The 19,267-nt window shown below is 36.9% G+C and overlaps 1 protein-coding gene across 1 annotated transcript in view; it reads right to left on the minus strand.

Annotated features, from left to right (window-relative positions):
• Positions 1-219: 219 nt before the first annotated feature.
• Positions 220-19,267, minus strand: part of hpca (hippocalcin) — a 46,656-nt gene continuing 27,608 nt past the window's right edge. The window contains exons 2-5 of the mRNA XM_051137415.1: positions 12,457-12,603; positions 10,063-10,344; positions 4,128-4,233; positions 220-1,914 (exon numbers count right to left, since the gene is read on the minus strand). Coding sequence (XP_050993372.1) covers positions 1,817-1,914; positions 4,128-4,233; positions 10,063-10,344; positions 12,457-12,552 — 582 coding nt within the window. The 5' untranslated portion in view covers positions 12,553-12,603 and the 3' untranslated portion in view covers positions 220-1,816. The remainder of the gene's footprint in view (positions 1,915-4,127; positions 4,234-10,062; positions 10,345-12,456; positions 12,604-19,267) is intronic.

The raw sequence follows: 19,267 nt of genomic DNA on the forward strand, positions 1-19,267 counted from the left end.
CATTTTAGGTTCTTTACAATTCCTATTCACATTGAAATTTTGCATTGTTTTTTGTTACCTTCAATCCAAAATCAGGAATCTTATGCGAATTTACAAGGCATTTTCAAATCCTGCTTAATACATTTGCTCTTAATGATCACATGACCAGGTTGATCAATAAGACACAACATTAAGTGTACGTACAGGTCAGCATTGTGTAAGAATCACTCTCAGGCGACATTCTAAACACAGAAGTATATTTTCAACGTCAGTAAAAGGGGACAATCATTATGTCCTCGCATGAGGTTTTCATGCAACATAATAGAGGAAAGTTGCCATAGAGGGTGCAGCATCAAATATGGTCTCGGTACAAATATGGAAGCAACATGGATGCCAGCAAAGTGAGAGGAGCTACACATGTATCGAGAGTGGGCATGTATGGAGTTCACGAGCCAATACTGTATGTTACAAAAGCAGGAGCACCTGGAGAATTCAGGTCATGGAATGTCATTTGTCGCATACAACGAAAAGAAAAACCAAAGCAGTGGCGTTCTCCTTAAACCTGTTCATTCAAGAGTGGAAATAAGCCCTTAGTGATCGCTTTCAGTATTCAGACTCTTTATCTAAAGGTGAGACATGATCATAAATTATAGCGTTGTACATTCCTGTCTATGTTTTTGATGGAAACCTAAGATTTGGAGTACCATATGACGCAGGGTAAAGGTGTCATGAGTTTGCTGCTTCGAATCGGGGTTCAAAAACTTACTTGCATACAAAGATATCGTATTGAACTACACAAAGTGATACTATAAAGTTAGCACAGACGCATACATACACCAAAACATGCAAACTGTCACTCTTGCGTACATACAAACGCGCATAACCGCACGCACACAAATGAAGCGCTTCAAATGATATGTGCTACCAGTGTCTTCCATTCAACGGAATGTGTCCCCTGATGCAAAAAATTCCCACGATGCACTGAAAAAGCCCCGAATGACTAACAACTTACTCCAAACGGCATAATACATTACCATGCGTCTCACGTCTCGGTTCGACAGTAATAAAATCACCCTTGGTAAAATAAACACCATAAAAATGCAAAAAATAAATAACGAAATAATGGAAGCAAACCACATATTTACAACAACAACAACAGAATCAAATGAACAGAATTCAAGAATGGGATCCTCAGCCTTCTCTTTGTAAAATAAAGATCATGAGCGCCAGAGCGGAAAAATCCCAACATTCAGTCCATCAGTCCACTGGGTCAACTGGAGGCTAAGATTTGGATACTGCCTGAAGCTACATAATACTGCCGTAAGATGCATGTGAGTAAAAAGACGTCTATATCTGCCTTCCTTTGTAGTCCTAACATGTCTCTATATGCATTTATACTTTATATACACATAAATATCAATATAAAAAGTAGATGGGGAACTGTGCCCTCACAAAACAATGGGGAAGAGAAACAAAACAGCACAGATATTAAACACAAGAGTGGTGGGGAAGGTCAAGAGCGCATGCACGATTCCTAAAAAGGAACATTCTTTTCCAAAAATCTGGATTCTGGAACACGATCGGCCGCTTTTTTTATCTATTTTTTGGAGTCGAGTGCTCCATCAGCTTCTGCAGAGACAAGACGGATGACACGCAGCAGACAGAGAATGTCCTGACAGGTGTTGTCTTTGTTCTTCAGATGTACGCATGTCCTTTCTGGGAAATAGTGAAAGTAAAATTGTTGCACGTTTTTTTCTTAAAACTCTTCCGTCTGGAACACAAAGAAGAATGAGATATAAGAGCTTTCATGCATTGGGCGCCGCTTGTCGGGAGCGACTCAAAACTGCGAGGCGCTGCTGGGGTCGCACTGCAGTAGCCGCACAATGGAGGGATCACTTTTGGCACCTTTTATGAACTCTTCCAAAGACAGCTTGCCTAGAATGAGAAGACAGAAATGGTGGAGAGATAAAAGTTGAGAGAACTGACACTTTATCTGATCTGATATTTGCTAGGAATTGGGGTGCATGGTTTTTTATTTTTTCCTTTGTTTGTAGGGTCTATTTACAGTGCAAATAGCCTGCCTTGTTGGCAGAGGCTATTTACACTAACTCCGCCCACCAACGTGTGGTTGGGCTAGACAACGTTACAAAAGCCACCTGTTAAACAAAAGCTCCAGCGTTGTAGGTAGTAAATCGCATAACAATGACTTTTTGACACAATCGACCCAAGTTCAAATCCACCTTTTTGCCAAACTCACTTTTCTCCCTTTTCACATCACATATTAGATCGGAAAGGCATTTATTTTCAATAAAATGAAGGAAATTATCTAAAAGTTGGAAACAAAGTGCCTCATGGGTGTTTATTGGTTAGGGTTAGGGGTAGGTGTAGGGAAGGCTTTACTGTCTCAATAAGACGGAATCCATTTAATAATTTTAATAAAAATTATAATTTACACTCAATGCGTTATTGCATACGGTTTTTGTGTTTTATAACGTACTATAATACGGAGGTGCAAATATCATAATGTAGTAGTATAAATAGTATCTAAGATACTGCTATTTTTACATAGTGAATATAGAGTCTTTTGCTATTTTCACTTAGTGCAAATGGCTGCTACCCTATTTATTTATTTATTTTTAATATTGACATTTGACTTGAACTCGATATGATAAAAGTTCAACATAAAAGTGAATTTTTGGTCAACTTTATAGTATGCAGTCAAGGTATTGTTGCATATATTATTGTAATATAATGTTGAGTTATTGCTGGTAATTGCTGCTAATTTTAATATTATTATTGGAAGTTAATTTGTAATTAATAAATATATTTCTGTTGTAATTTCTTCATTTGTAAGTACACTACCATTCAAAGGTTTAAGGTCAGTAAGAATTTTAAATGTTTTGAAAGAAGTCTCTTATGCTTACCAAGACTTCATTTATTTAGTTAAAAAAAAATACAGTAATATCAGTAATAATTTGAAATATTATTACAATTTAAAAATAACTGTTTTCTATTACAATATATTTGAAAATTTAATTTATTCTTGTGATGCAAAGCTGAATTTTCATTAGCCATTACTAATCTTCAGTGCCATATGATCTTTCATAAATCTTTCTGTTGGTTTATTATTTTAATTATCAATGCTGAAACAGTAGTGCACTGTAAAAAAAAGTTGTTTCAACTTAAAAAAGTAAGTGTTCATGCTGCCTTAAAATTTTAAGTTTAGTCAACATGAAATGTTAAAACCTGTGATTTGATGAATAAAAAGTTAAAAAAGAACAGCATTTAATCAAAATAAAAGTCTTTTCTAGAAATTTAAGTCTTTTTATCAATTTAACACATGAATAAAAGTATTAATTTCTTAAAAAAAAAAAAAAAAAAAAAAAACATTTTTAACGGTAGTTTATATTCTTTTAAAAGATTTATATTTCCAATAAATGCTGTTCTTTTTAACTTTTTAATTATTAAAGAATCCTGAATAAAGTATCACAGGGTCCAAAAAATATTAAGCAGCACAACTGTTTCCAACATTGATATTAAATCAGCATATTAGAATGCTTTCTGAAGGCTCATGTGAAACTGAAGACTGGAGTAATGATGCTGAAAATTCAGCTTTGCATCACAGGAATATATTACATTTTAAAATATATTCACACAGAAAACAGATATTTTACATTGAAATAATATTTCACAATATTACTGTTTTTATCTGGATTTTTGATCAAATAAATGCAGCCTTGATGAGCATAAGAAACCTTACTGATCCTAAGCTTTTGAATGCCTGTGTGTTTGTATATATTTTTGTTTGTATTTTGTACACCAGTGTCACACACCAGTATTAATTTCTTACAAAAAAAAAATATTTTTTTTACACCTGTATTTTGTACACCAGCACTGTTTTTATATTATTTTCATTTATATAGCTATATATAATTTATATAGCTTTTTGCAAGTTATTCAGTAATTGAAGCATTCTTATGGACCACCTTGAGATTGCTGAAAATGCATTTTCATGAGGCCTGCACATGCTCTGAATGGTAAATATTTAATTAAATCACACACTGTTGCTATTTAATAATCACATCAGGTCGTTTTGTGATTTCAATACGAAATGTATTCAAACAGTCAAGAACTGGTCCACATCTTACCGTCATTGTTCAGGTCCATTTGTCTGAATATCTTATCTGTCCTCTTCTCTGGTGTGGATTCATCCTCAGGCATTTTCATCACCGATGACACCATCTTATAAATGGCCTGTTAAAGATATGAATAATGAACCAGGTTAAAAGATCAGTAGACCACCTTTATCTGGCCCTCACAGGTTCAGCTTATCCAATATTCTGTTCCATTAGTATTTCATCCTGCACTGAGGTTCACCATGAGCCGTGAAGCAGAAAGCAAACCCGAGCAGGGAAACTTCACAGGCTTTTTCAGCTCATTTACCAGCCATACCCACTAAATCAGAGATGTCAGTTTTAAGTCAATCAATTTTGTGATGTTTTTGAGGGATAATGGTATTCACAGTTGGGCAGACTGCTGGTGCCGTACTCACGGCTTAGCCCTCCACCTTTAAAAGCAGCCGTCGCTGTGATAAAATATGCAATGTGCTGCAATCTCCGAGTGCCAGCCAACTGTAACCTCCATGAGCTAGTGGATAATCCCGCCGTTCTGCACACACAGGGATAAACCCCGGTTAAATTTAACTTGTTAATCCAACAGAGAAGAGAGCCAACGTGGGCGCTACGGCCCTCCCCCATCTCGGCGATCTTCCTCCCCACAGGCTCTGCTAGTCGAGGGGCATCGCGCAGACTGGAGCTTTGCCAAACCTAGCTGAGGGAGACTGGTACCAACTGAGCATGCTAAGCACATGCTAATAGCTTCTCTACTCCCACAGCACAGGCTGACAGGGGAGCGATCATCTGGGACAGTGCGCTAATGTTTGTGTTTGATCTCTCCAGCAGGGGTCAGGCTGCTCATCTCTGTGCTTTCTGCAAATTATGAAGACTTGTACTGTGTGTGCACTTCTGTACCAGCGGCTGCTGGTATAGAAGGAGAATATTTGGCTGTGTGCAGAATGGAAGCGCACAGTATAGTACTTGTTGTTTGTCATATTTGCTTTCAAAACTGTAATTGTAATTTTGTATAGTCAGAATTCACATGCTACTTTTTTAAAACCAGATGGTGTAGTATATACACTGTAGACATTTATACTGTAGAAATAGTAAGAGTATATGCTAGCTGTCTAGCTCAAAATCACTTGAATGCTGAATAAATAAGCTTTGCATTGATGTATGGTTTGTTAGGATAGGACAATATTTGGCCGAGATACAATTTAAAAATCTGGAATCTGAGGGTGCAAAAAAAAATCCAAATATTGAGAACATCGCCTTTACAGTTGTCCAAATGAAGTTCTTAGCAATGCACATTATTAATCAAAAATTAAGTTTTGATATATTTAAAGTAGGAAAAATTTACTAAATATCTTCATGGGACATGATCTTTACTTAATATCCTAATGACTTTTTAGGATAATTTTGACCCATACAATGTATTTGCTATTTGCTATTTGCTATTGCTACAAATATTCCCGCGCTACTTAAGATTGGTTTTGTGGTCCAGGGTCACATATTGTCTATGTCTCTTAAATATCAATTCTGATCTGATTAATCATTTCACACACATCAAAGGAGAAAAAATATTAAGGTGTGCTGCAATGAGAAGAGCATGAAAGGCTATGGCTGCACTGTTAATAAGTAATATATTAGGTGGGTAAAAAGAGACATGAATTAAAAATCGAGTCTGTTTCCTTCAAGTATTTTGATTCTTTCATTTCTTCAGGGATAAAAGCAAGCATTTTTCTTTCATCTGACATTATAAGGACACAGAGTCACTACAGAAGTCGACCAACAGGAGGATTTCTTGTGCTTGCGTGCTCAAAAAGCCTGAACTTTTAGAAATCACAAATCCTTGCTGAAAGCCTTGCTTGAAAGGTGAGCAGATTTCTGAAATAGAAACCGGGGACATTTTCTAGGTCAATGGTCAAAATCTCTTTGAAATGTCATGATATTATCTATGATTCTTTTTTTAAAATGGGTAAAATACTTGTTTTTAAATTGTCATAGCTTCCTTATACTATTATTATAATTAACAATTATTACATAGTTCGCTGATCAAACTGACCCAAACTGATTTTAATAAAATTCACCAAAAATCACATGCTGAAAAACAGACCTGAAGAGTATTATAATAGAAAACTTGTGACTTTACAAGGACACATTACAAAAATTTGACAGAAAATAAATAACACACGATAAATAAAACTGTATTTAGCTAATAGGTAACACTTTACAATAAGGTTCATTAGTTAACATTAGTTAACATGAACTAAGAATGAGCAATACTTCTACAGCAATCTTAGTTTCTGTTAATTTCAGCATTTACTAATGCATTATTAAAATCACAAGTTGTGTTTGTTAACATTAATGCACTAACATGAACAAACAATGAACAAATATCGAACAAAATATTCCATTTTGAACTTATTTTATTTATATAATTCTATGCAAAAAGTTTGGGAACCCCTTGCAGAATCTGTGTAAATGTGAATATTTTAACAAAATAAAAGAGATCATACAAAATGCATGTTATTTTTTATTTAGTACTGTCCTGAGTAAGATATTTTACATAAAATATGTTTACATATAGCCTACAAGACAAAAAAAAAAGCTGAAATTATTAAAATAACCCACTGCAAAAGTGTGGAAACTCTTGGGTCTTAATACTGTGTGTGGTTACCTGGATGATCAATGACTGCTTTTTTGTTTTGTGATGGTTGTTCCTTTGTTTGTTCTAAACAGTTAAACTGAGCACTGTTCTTCAGAAAAATCCTCTTCTTTTCACACTGAGGACAACTAAGGGACTCAAACACAACTATTAGAAAAGGTTCAAATATTCACTGATGCTCCAGAAGGAAACACGATGTGTTAAGCCGGGGGGGTGAAAATTTTTTGAATTTGAAGATTAAGGTGAATTGTACTTAATTTGTCTTCCGGGAAACATGCATGTATCTTCTGTTGCTTCCGAAGGGCAGTACTAAATGGAAAAAAATGATATTTCAACAAAATAAGAAAAATCTTCATCCTGTTCAAAAGTTTTCACCCCTCGGCTCATAATGCATTGTGTTTCCTTCTGGAGCATCAGTGAGTGTTTGCACCTTTTTTAATAGTTGTTTGAGTCCCTCAGTTGTCCTCAGTGTGCAAAGATGGATCTCAAATCATACAGTCACTGCTAATCTCTCTATGATCTCTGTTATTTTGTTAAAATTATTCACCTTTTCACAGATTCTGCAAGGGGTTCCAAAACTTTTGCATAAAACTGTATATATTCCATTTTTAACTGAATTTAATAACTACTGTAATTTTAGTTACAACTTCTTTTAAATTTTATGTTTGCGCTTTTAGAAAAGGATCTTTACTATGCCTAATTAGGCTTATTATTTTAGACTCATTTTAGGCACAGTGGATGGATAGTTATGTGAACACCTGGCAAATAGGTAGTATGTCTTGGTGTTTTGACACTATTTGCCTTTAATAAAGCTTCCAACCTTCTTAGAATAGATTCATGCAACTTTTGAATAGTCTCCAGTGAAATAGTGTCTATCAGAACATCTGTCAGATCTGAGATGTTTAAGAAGGGAATTGGCTTCTCACTCTTCTCACCAAAACTGCCCACAGTGGTTTAATAATATTCAAGTCAGGTGATTGTTGCAAGTGTAATTGTTTAGTTTTCTTCATATTTATTCATATCATGGTGTACTTTCTCCCATGTGGTATAATTAAAATTTTCATGTGGGAATTACACCATTGTGACTGCAGAAACTTCAGAAATGTTTACAAAATTCTGTGCAAAACAATCCCGTAAGATGTTCAGGCCCTGTTATATAGTGGAAAATAATCACTAAAGGACTGCTTTGGTAACCAGCGTATTTGTGGAGTGTTTCAATGGTCATTAGAGCTGCACGATTAATCGTAAAAAATCACGATCTCAATTCAAACACCCACGCAATCTTATTTTTAAATGACAGTGATTCGTCTGTCTATTAATCTGTGTTCGCGCTGCTGACAGAGAGAGCAGTTAGTATGTTTAAAGGGGTCATGGGATGCCCATTTTCCACAAGTTGATATGATTCTTAATAAAAAGTCTATAATATACTTTGGTTAAAAATTCTCAATGGTTGTGTAAAACAACACCCTTTTTACCTTGTCAAAATGAACTCTGCAAAAATCATCCCATTCTGAGGGATTTTTCCTTTAAATGCAAATGAGCTCTGCTTGCCCCGCCCCTCTTTTCTCTCTGCTGCTCTGAGAGATTGTTTACTTTAGCCGCATTTAGCCGTAAAACTTGCTAACTAGCACGTTATTAGGAAAGGTTATTGCAGAGATTCATAAAAAACCTTATACTCACTTCTACTGTAAGTGAAGCTGGATCACGAATGATTTGCGCGAACATAGACGCATTTATGTAGATCAGGAGGTGCACTCCCTTCACATCAAATGTAATCCACTCCATCTTCAGCGGCTCAGATGTTGGGAGTAAATGATGACCACTATGTTCATTATTACATCCAGCAACACAACACCTCAATCTGAGATATTCTTGTCTAACTTACATCCCTGCTCCGGCAGCGAAGCAATGGGGGTCGGACTGTTACAGCTGATCTGAGGTAAAACGTTCATGTCAATCAACTATCGTGGGAGCGGCCTCTGTCGGTGTGACGCTTCACAAACAGTCTTTTCAGCTATTTATAGTTCTGATATAAACACTGATGTCTATGGTAGCGATCAAAGTAGGCCACAGCAAAACATCTTTTGAAAGTAATTGGTGCTTCAAATAACGTTAGTTGATTACAATGTTGATTACGTTGTTGATTACATTGTTTCGCCACTAGGTTGCGAGATGTGATTGTTAAAAATGTATTTGTCACTGAATCATTCATTCAAGAGATTCGTTTAAACACGCTGATTCATTCAGTAATGAAACAAGTGACGTATTTATGAGTAAGTCGTTGAATCATTCATTCAAACATTACATTCAAATTAAACATTTTTGAATAGACTGCAGCGATTAATATTTTGTCACAGCCTCTAGTAAATTACGTTATTTTGCTTAGTTCAGAATCGTGGGAAAATTGTGATCTTCATTTGAAACAAAAAATCGTGATTCTCATTTTATCCAGAATCATGCGGCTCTAATGGTCACCCTACTGCAAAAGCCTAAGGCTGTTAGCTGGTCTTTCAGCCTGCCCAATCTGGATAGGCCAGTCTGTTTTAGTAGGCTAGTTGGGAGACCAACTGGTAAACCAGGTAAACATCTATTTGACCAAAAAGTTTGATCAAAAGTTGAGGATTACTGAGCACACTCTCCATGACAGTTAAAGGAACACTCCACTTTTTTTGAAAATAGGCTGATTTTCCAACTCCCCTAGAGTTAAACAGTTCAGTTTTACCGTTTTCAAATGCATTCAGTCGATCTCCGGGTCTGGCGGTAACACTCTTAGCATAGCTTAGCATAGATCATTCAATCAGACTAGCTTTTGTTAACTTTGCTGCCGTACCATGATTATACAGTGATTATTACACCATAACGAGAGTATAGTTCCTAGCCATATCTGCCTAGAAAATCGCAACTTTTCATTTTCCGGTAGTCTTAGTACACTATGTAATTACAGAAGTGTCAACTTTTAAAAAGGAAAAATATCTAAACTCTTTGGTCATTTTTGAGCGAGATGCTAACGGTCCAATCAGATTCAATGATCTATGCTAAGCTTTGCTAAAAGTGTTAGCGCCAGACCCGGAGATCGGCTGAATGGATTCGAAAATGGTAAAACTCAACTGTTTAACTCTGGGGGAGTTGTAAAATGAGCCTATTTTCAAAACAAGTGAAGTGTTCCTTTAACAGTTAGCATCTAACATCCAAAGTTTACATAAACCATTTATTTTTGTCAAAATCATTATAGCAGTGAGAAAATTAGTGTATGGATGCAATACACAGACTTTAGCACAAGCGGCCCAGAATGCCACTGACCTGCACAATCTCTAGCATTTCCTCACGGCTGATGTAACCGTTGCCGTCCAGATCATACATGCTGAAGGCCCACTTCAGCTTCTGCTCCAGTTTTCCCCGTGATGTCACACTTAGAGCAATGATGAACTCCCGGAAGTCGATGGTCCCGTCGTTGTTGGTGTCAAACGTACGAAAGACGTGCTCAGCGAACTTAGAGGCATCACCGTATGGAAAGAAGTTGGCATAGATCTTCTTAAATTCCTCAACGTTCAAATGCCCACTGGGGCAGTCTTTCAGGAACCCCTGTTTAGAGTGAACAACATATATTAGCATTACTGGCTTGCTTTAAGAGGTTCATTTATTAGAATATGACATCTCAGGTCAGATACAAGCATCCCAAAACCCCCAAACTCATAAATGATGTCTCATGATGGTGCTGTAATTTCCACTTAAGTCCTTAAGTTCTTCACAATCAGCCAAGGTATTTTCAGGTTTACTATCAAGAGGGAACATAGTCCTGGGAAGTTATGAATTATGATCTGATGTGTCTTCAAATGATTTACTAAACTATTAAAATAGACTCTGGAGACAGTTTCATATTTCTGTCTCTTTTTTACTTTCCAATAAAGGCAGGAACTGTTTTCAGTGCTAATGCAATTATATAATTAGTTTTTTTGTTTGTTTTTTTATCATTCTTGTGCTGCCATAGAAAATGATGAGAAAGTGGTTTGGTCAGCTCATAAATTCTGCATCAAAAGTACACAAAGTGTATACAAATTAATGTTACAGTCATTTCCAACAGCACTTGAATGCACAATGTGATCTGCTCTTTTTCAGCCCCAGGGCCACTGTGGCCCATAACAGAGTAGCTCAAATTTACATACATGTAGATACACATGGGTCCTTAACCTTCTTTTACAAGAAGCATTCATGTCTCCTCTGAGGCAACCAACTCTGGGATACATAATTTAGTAAAGTCATTTCCCATGACCTCCACTTATAGAGACATACATTAAATGCTATATTTAACAGTCTTTTTGGGTGGGGCTGACTTTTTTCATGCTCAAATATGCATATAGTCCAATACCATATAGGCCTACCTGCAAAATTTGTATCTTTGGGGTTTGTCACTGGGACAGTAACCTTAAAGGGACAACGTTGCACCTTTTTTTTTTTTTTTTACCTCTAAAAGGTTTATAGTAGTACCTTAAAGATTTCTTTGAAATTAATATTCTGATAGTGAAGTTCAATCATTTACACTTCATTTACAGTAAACATGGGCCCCAAAAAGTGTTTGGACTAAAGGCATCCACTGCAAAATATGACTTTTCCTACTTAGCATTTTTATGTTGCTTTTCCAGTACATCTAAATATATTCTCATATTCTTAATATCTTAAGCCATGATTTAAGAATGTTTAAATATTTTTTGGGAAAACAAAAGTATTTTTGCTGTACGTCACTGCATTAGCACACTACCAATCTAAGTGGCATTTATAATAAACATTTTTTAAGCAAGAAAAAAGAATATAATATTAATACCTTCAAATTAATACAAAAAATGCTAAATGCCTCAGTAATGTAAACAGTTCTGAGAAAATATTTAGAATAATTTGTAAATGCCACTTGGTGTGATATTTTGTTTGCAATTCAATGAAATTCAAATATTTTGTGTTGCTTAAAGGGAATCCCGGGGTATTATGACTTGTATGGCTTAATATAATGAAAATGATGCCTCTTACTGAAATATGTAGTAGAAAACCCATGAAAGACTTACTCTATTTACCACATTGTTTTATACATATTTTGGCTATTATTTCGATGATGTCAAATGGTTGCACTTGGTGAGCTACTGGTGCTACCTGTTGCTATGTTTACTGCAACACAACTCGGAAAACAAAATACTGATACAATGACCACAGCTACTGAAAGAGCTTACAGGTGGTGATGGATATAAGCGTAGGCTTAAACCAAATGCCACACAATCGATTTTCCCCATGAGGTGTCTTTAGGAAGTTTTATTCGTCCACAGGCGTCTTCCCATTCTTTTCTTCTCTTCTTATCGCTAGTAAAGCAGTGAAGACTTACACTGCTTCTCTTGTTGCCCTTCGACTGAAAATTACAACTGAAAGCCACACAATGTGGCATCATATCAGCAGTAGTTATTTTCCGAGTTGGGTTGTAAAAATAGCAACAGGTAGCAACCATTGCACAATTGCGCCCCCCTATAGTCCAAAATCTGTATAAAATTATGTGGATTTTTGAAATAACTTCAAACTCTTCAATGGGTTTTCTACTACATATTTCAATATGAGACATCATTTATGTTATATTAAGCCATACAAGTCTTAATAGCCAGGGTTCCCTTTAAGTGCACAGATACATGGCACCCGTGCATGTGCTAAGATGTTCCCCACCTTGTACCACTCTTGCAGCTCGTGGTCAGTGAACTCTGTGTTCTCCCTCAGGTCCTGTAGCATCTCGGGCCTGAGTTTGCTGTTCTGTTTTCCCATGATGATACGTATCTGTGTGTGCAATGACAACGCCGAGGCCCCGGGTCAGACCTGTCGGCAAAAATGATACGAGGACCAATGAGGTGAGACCTGAAAACATTTTAGAGTAGGTTACAAGTTCAAGTGGTGAGACAGAGTTTTAGTTATGAGGCCAGGGGTCAAGTGATTAGACGCCGTCACGGCATTGTGAACATGAAATTTCAGCTAATTAAAAACCACAGGCTTCTTCCAAATCATAACAACGTGTGTTTGAACTCTCTTGCTCTGGTGTGACACCCATCAGGGCTCACTGAACTCTAATGTCTCCCCTGACATTACATGGATAATTAGAGCCAGTGTGTTTGTGTGCGAACGCGTGTTCGTATATGTGTGTGTATGAACATATCCATTAGTGAATTAATAGTACCCTTCTGAGCTGACTCATTCTCACTTCCTGGGCACGAAAAGTGCTCTGATAAAAATACATAAACGTCTGTAATGCTGCAAAAGGAAATGCACAAATTAATTGGTCCAAATGTGAGGCAGAAAAACAGCCGTTCTCTCGTGATGTTTCGAGAACACAGTTAGCTATCTGAGCTAATTAATAACAGAGCCACCCACAATTACTGCGAGATGGGCAACGATCCGAGGCCGTGCAGTGCACCGCGGTAAAAACACTGAAGGAGGATCAGTACACACAAACAAGACTCTCCAAGATATATGAAAGCATCCAACACTGAGCACTAGGCGCATTTATCTCTAACGCACAGGGAGAAGTACGAGCTCAATGAAGAAAGATTATCTGACAGTATTTGACAGAGACAAAGCCCAGTCTGAGTTTAAGCTAAATTACCTTACATAAGCATTGAGAAAAAGAACATCCTCCAAACTGTATCACTTTCAGGGATGCTAATTTTTGCACGATTACGGCTGATAGCAGTCTGTCTGATTTGATTTTCCTACCCCATGCTGAGTGCATGTACTCTCGAGGGAGAAATAAACCCCAGCGGAGAAGGATCAGATGAGGAAAACCTAATTTAAAATCATTTTTGAGCTCCCAGATGCATGATCTCAGGAAGGAGTCATTGTTTTATGAAACAACACTCATCAAGTTCAGATTAGTTTAGGGGTGTAGCTAGAGGTGGGTCTGCAATAAAAACAGCCAAAAAAAGTTCTTGAAAATATCTTGTATTATGTTCCATAGAAGAAAGGAAACAATTTGCCAGGTAGGAAACAATTTGAGGGTGAGTAATTAATGACAAAATGAACATTTTGTCATTAATTACTCACCCTAATTTCATTCAAAACCTGTAAAACCATCACTTATCTTTGGAACACAAATTAAGATATTTTTGATGAAATCTGAGAGCTTTCTGACCCTGAACAGACAGCAACACAACAATCATGTTCAAGGCCCAGAAAGGTAGTAAGGACATTGTTAAAACAGTCCATGTGACAACAGTCAAGAAAACAAAAATAATTACTTTATTCAACAATTTCTTTTCTTCCATGGCAGTCTCCACCACCATTCATGAGAGTACCACCATGTATACGTGTGGTGCTGGTGACGCAGGAGCCGGCGTTCTGACATAGTACCTGGATATGCTACGCCTTGTTTGCAAGTGGAAGAATTGACATGCATGCATCATGTTGCTGTCGTGAAGAAAATAATTTGTTGAATTAAGTCGTTATTTTTATTTCACTCCCATCCGGATCACGGCACCAATTAGGGCTGTCACTAACATTAGTGACCCGTGCTGACAAAATGAGTTGAAATGCACACAGTGAAATGTTTTGGTCGATTTTAGTCATATTTAAGGTTTTCAGAAAAATGAGTTCAGTAACTCATCTAGCAATCCCAATGCACCAAATAGTAATTAAACATCTTAAATTGTCTTTATTTGTACATTTTCTGAGAGGAAAGCGCGTACATAAAGATGACACAGATTGCACGCAATCCCGATACATACACACATACACACAGAATTACAGTATTTAAGTATTAAAGGGGTCATTGGATGCCCATTTTCCACAAGTTGATATGATTCTTTAGGGTCTTAATGAAAAGTCTATAACATACTTTGGTAAAAAATTCTCGATGGTAGTGTAAAAAAACACCCTTTTTACCTTGTCAAAATCACCTCTGCAGAAATAAGCCCATTCTGTTGCATGTTCCTTTAAATGCTAATGAGCTCTGCTCACCCCGCCCCTCTCTTCTCTCTGTGGAGTGCTGAGCCGATCTTTGAGGCTGTTTACTTCAGCCACATTTAGCCACGAAGCTTGCTAACAAGCACATCATTAACAATGGCGATTTGCAAAGATGCATAAAAAACCCTTATACTCACTTCTGCTGTAGGTGAAGCTAGATCACGAATGAGTCGCGTGAACATAGACGCATTTATGTAGATCAAGATTAATCCTCTGTGTCCACAGCGGCTCAGATGTCGGAAGTAAATGATGACTGTTTTGTTCATTATTACATCCAACAACAGAACACCTCAATCAAAGACATGCTTGTCTTCACCTGCACCGGAGTCATCAGGGCGGGTCTAAGGTAAGACGCCAGTGTCGATCACTATCGTGGGAGCGGCCTCTGTCGGTGTTACGTCACACAGACAAGAAGCTGAGAATGGCTTCATTTGAAAAAGGGGATATTATTTCTACAAATTAAATAAAAACCACTGGGTGGATTTGTATCATTAAAGGGTGGATGTGTACACACACTGCCAACACACATTTATGTTCAAACAACATGTAAAAGTGAATTTTGCATCCAATGACCCCTTCAACACACATAATCTGTTATGTCTTAAGTGAACATTTGGGGAACTGTTGGGGAAAATCATCTAAGGTGTAACATTTTATTAGATCCATGCATTACAGTGAGTCTGTCCGTCTGTCACATTAATGTAATCTAACAATTAAAGAAAAGAGAATCACTCGCTACAGTTGACTGAACTGCTTTTGTAGCTATCATAATTAATTCATTTGTAATGAAGATACTAAAGTGATTTTTACAGTTAGTTATGTTTTTCTTACTTGAGTGCTTTCGCTTAGGTGTAAAATGAATAAAGTAATACACTATACACGTTTCCTTCTTATATTTGTTCTTTTTTGCATCTGTTCTTATTTAGTTATTTATTAACTGACTTTGCTCACTCTGTCGACTTCAAACGTGTAGCTCAGTCATTTATTTCTTCAATTCAAACAACTCATACATCATTTTGAAAGTCTTTTAGAGACCTTAAATATAAAAACAACTAATATGTTAGAAATTGCTCATTGTGATTCATTTTACCAGCACAGGTCACAATTATTTTGGTAATCCAGTAACCGGTCAGTTATTCTGAAGATCAACTGAGTAATCGGATCATTATAGTCAAGTTTTTAGTGGAAATAAAAATTGACCTAAGTGAACAATACACTTTAAAATTACATGCAAAACTGCGTAACATTAATTACATGAACAGAGCTGCTCTAACATGCCTGTAAACTACAAGCATGTAAATGCACTTATATTAAACCTGCATCACATATATTTATTTATTTAATTGAATCGTAGCATTTGTGAATTCACAATAGTATTATGCTATATTATGATTTTTAAATGGGTTTAATATTTAATGTAGCTTTGGAAAATGGTGTAATAATGCGTTTCATGGATTGTTGTCCGTGGAATGCACTACTTCCTGTATTTGACACTTACTTGACACAGGCAAACTGTACTCGAATTTAATCAATGAATCATGACACCCATGCTTAAGGCCTCCATTACGTAATGAGTGCTACACAATTCATCAAAATAAATCTGCAATGTCATTACATTTATTCAAAGTGAGGCATGGCACTGTGTTCATTTGCACGTGAGCAACTCATGTTTTTAGTTTCTTGGTGAGGCTTGGTTGACAGTAAATGCTGCTCCACACAAACTCCATCTGCTCTGTATTTGGGGTGCCTGTAACGTGCATTTGGGAACACAACATGCACTGATCATCTTGCCAAACTTGTAATGAGGAGCACTTAAAAACCGGCTGTTGTCAACAAAAGAGAAGCTATAATTACTCTCTGCAGTTTTCCACCAAAACTAATGCTTGATGTTTAATGTTCGAAAAAGAATAAAATTGTCTAGCTATAATTATTAATACTGTAATATTACAGCTGTATTATCATTATAATACAGAAAACTGTTTTATCACAATTGCAATTTTCCCCCAAAATTGCACAGCCCTAACTGCAATTATAGTGATTGTACATTTACAAGTTAATATGTGTTGTTCCTTGCAAAATCAAAAGGCCCCCACAGGATGTCATCCGAATAATGCCATTGGTTTTTGTCCCCCCGCTTCATCAGGCTCCAAGATTCAAAGTCTTTAACCTCAGCTGAGTCTTGTGATTATATGTCCCAAACACTTTATACTTATAGCTTGAGGCTGAACTCCAGACTTAGCCATTTAGGGTTGAAGCTACAGCAAATGATTTAGCACAGGGATCACAACAAGGCCAGCGAGGGAGTATGGGTGGGGAGGGCTGATGGGAAAGAAAAAAATAACAACAATGGCAAGAATGCAGAGCAGGAGCAGCTTACACTGGCGGCAGGCCCAGTGGTGATGAAAGAGCATCACCGCCGAGTGTTGGTGTTGGACTGACCAGCAGACGCGCAAGTGGCTCTGTGCCGTGCATGTTGTTTTCATTAAGCCGCTCGATTATGTGCCTTAACCAGCCCTTTGGATATTTGCTGCATTTCTTTAGCATTTGTGTTCTATGTTGCCTTCTGTAGAAACCAGATAACAAGGCAACATAAAACTGAAACTACAGGATGAAGTAACTGTGTCTGCATCTGCACCTGAAAAAACTCCAACTGGGTAGCAGTGCAATGTCAAGCGACATGTCTCTCTTTCTCTGTGTAGCAGACACCTTGCTTATATACTGGAAGGACTGCCGTTCCCCAGGGCTTGAATGTCATCACTCACACCGAGACATGTCACGCTAGTTTTAGCACTCTACGCTCATTAGACTTTATAAAAGAAGGCTGAACCGAGCCTGCCTAAAAAAATGTCTTCAGCTCCAGCCAAGAAGACTGGAACAAAAGACATCTGGAGTAAGACGAGGGCAATATATAAAGAATGAAATGACTTCATCCACTTACACTTTCTCACGTAACTGTCCCTTGGCCAATCCCAAAGGGAAAATCACGAGTGAGAGCTTTTAAATATCTTGTGTCTCCTTAGAAAAGAGGGTTAAATATCCTGCTTCTTATAATTTTCACTTGCAATAACACCCTAATTGTCTTCCCTAGGGTTTTCAGCAAGCCTTCAAACTATGCTTAGAGTAGCCAAGATCGCACTCAGCATGATAAGAACTGTCTTTTATGCTATTCTCAATTGTGTTATTACCAAATTTGGGGTCAATATGATTTTTTGATGTTTTTTAACCTCTTATGCTCAAGTCTGCATTTATTTTCTCAAAAATACAGTAAAAACAGCTATATTGTGAAATTCAATATTTTATTAATATATTTTATAGGGTACCCTGGGTATTAAGACTTGTATGGCTTACTATAACATAAATTATGTCAGTTGTATTAAAATATGTGGTAGAAAACCCACAAAAGATTTTTGCCTGTGGACGAATAAAACTTCCTAAAGACCCGCGTCTTTGTTCTCTCCACTTTAGCCCTGATGCCTTTGAGGCTTTTAGTAGACCACAGCTACTGAAAGAGCTTACAAACGGCAGAGACAAGAAATGCTAGATGCCATCCTGGCAGGATGTAAATATGTTGATGCTTGTCATGTTTTCAGTGCAGCCACTGAAAGAGTTTCCCAGCATGGATTTCACTCGATAGCCATGGGTGTTTAAACTCCTTGTGGGGAAAAATAAATGGTACGGCATTTGGTTTAAGCCTACACTTATACGCTTTTATCCATTGCCACTGTAAGCTCTTTCCGTAGCTGCGGTCATCGTATCAGTTTTTTATTTTCCGAGTTGTGTATTTCAAGTTGTGTTGCGGTAAAAATAGCAAAAGGTAGCGCCAGTAGCTCACAGAGTGCAACCTTTTGGCTCCCCCCATAGTCCAAAATAAGTATAAAACAATGAGGATATGTTAAATAAAGTAAGTCTTTTATGGGTTTTCTACTACATGTTTCAATATGAAACATTTATGTTATATTAACATTTATGTTATGTTATATACAAGTCTTAATACCTTGGGATCCCTTTAAAGTCAAATTAATTCCTTTCTTGGCAAAGTGTCAGTCAATGTCACACAATCCTTCAGAAATCATTCTAATATGCTAAAGTGATGCTTAAGAAACATTACAGTTCCTTCCTAATATTCGTATGCAAACCATGACATTTTTTTCAGGTTTCTTTGATTAATCTTTTCAAAGGACAGCATTTATTAACATAGAAAAAAGACATCTATTATAAAAGTCTTTACTTTGTGGAATACTGTACACCGATAAATCATTCTCTGTGATACCAGACAAGAGCATGAAAAAAGTAAATGGAATAATATCTGATTCGTGTTGACTTTAAGCCTCCTGTGTTATGAAAGAGCAACCTCTGAGCAATAAAATGTTCATCTGGAAAAGCCTGCAAATACAAAAGTGCACAAAAAACGAAATTATACACAGAGCTTATTTATGACACAGAAATGGGACAAGTGCTCTTGAAAACCCCTGATGGCAGCATATATAAGAAAGTCGAGTATGCCGAAGCACGTTGGCGTGCACACCCC

This window comes from Labeo rohita, chromosome 19 (assembly GCF_022985175.1).
Source record: "Labeo rohita strain BAU-BD-2019 chromosome 19, IGBB_LRoh.1.0, whole genome shotgun sequence".
Lineage (NCBI taxonomy): Eukaryota > Metazoa > Chordata > Actinopteri > Cypriniformes > Cyprinidae > Labeo > Labeo rohita.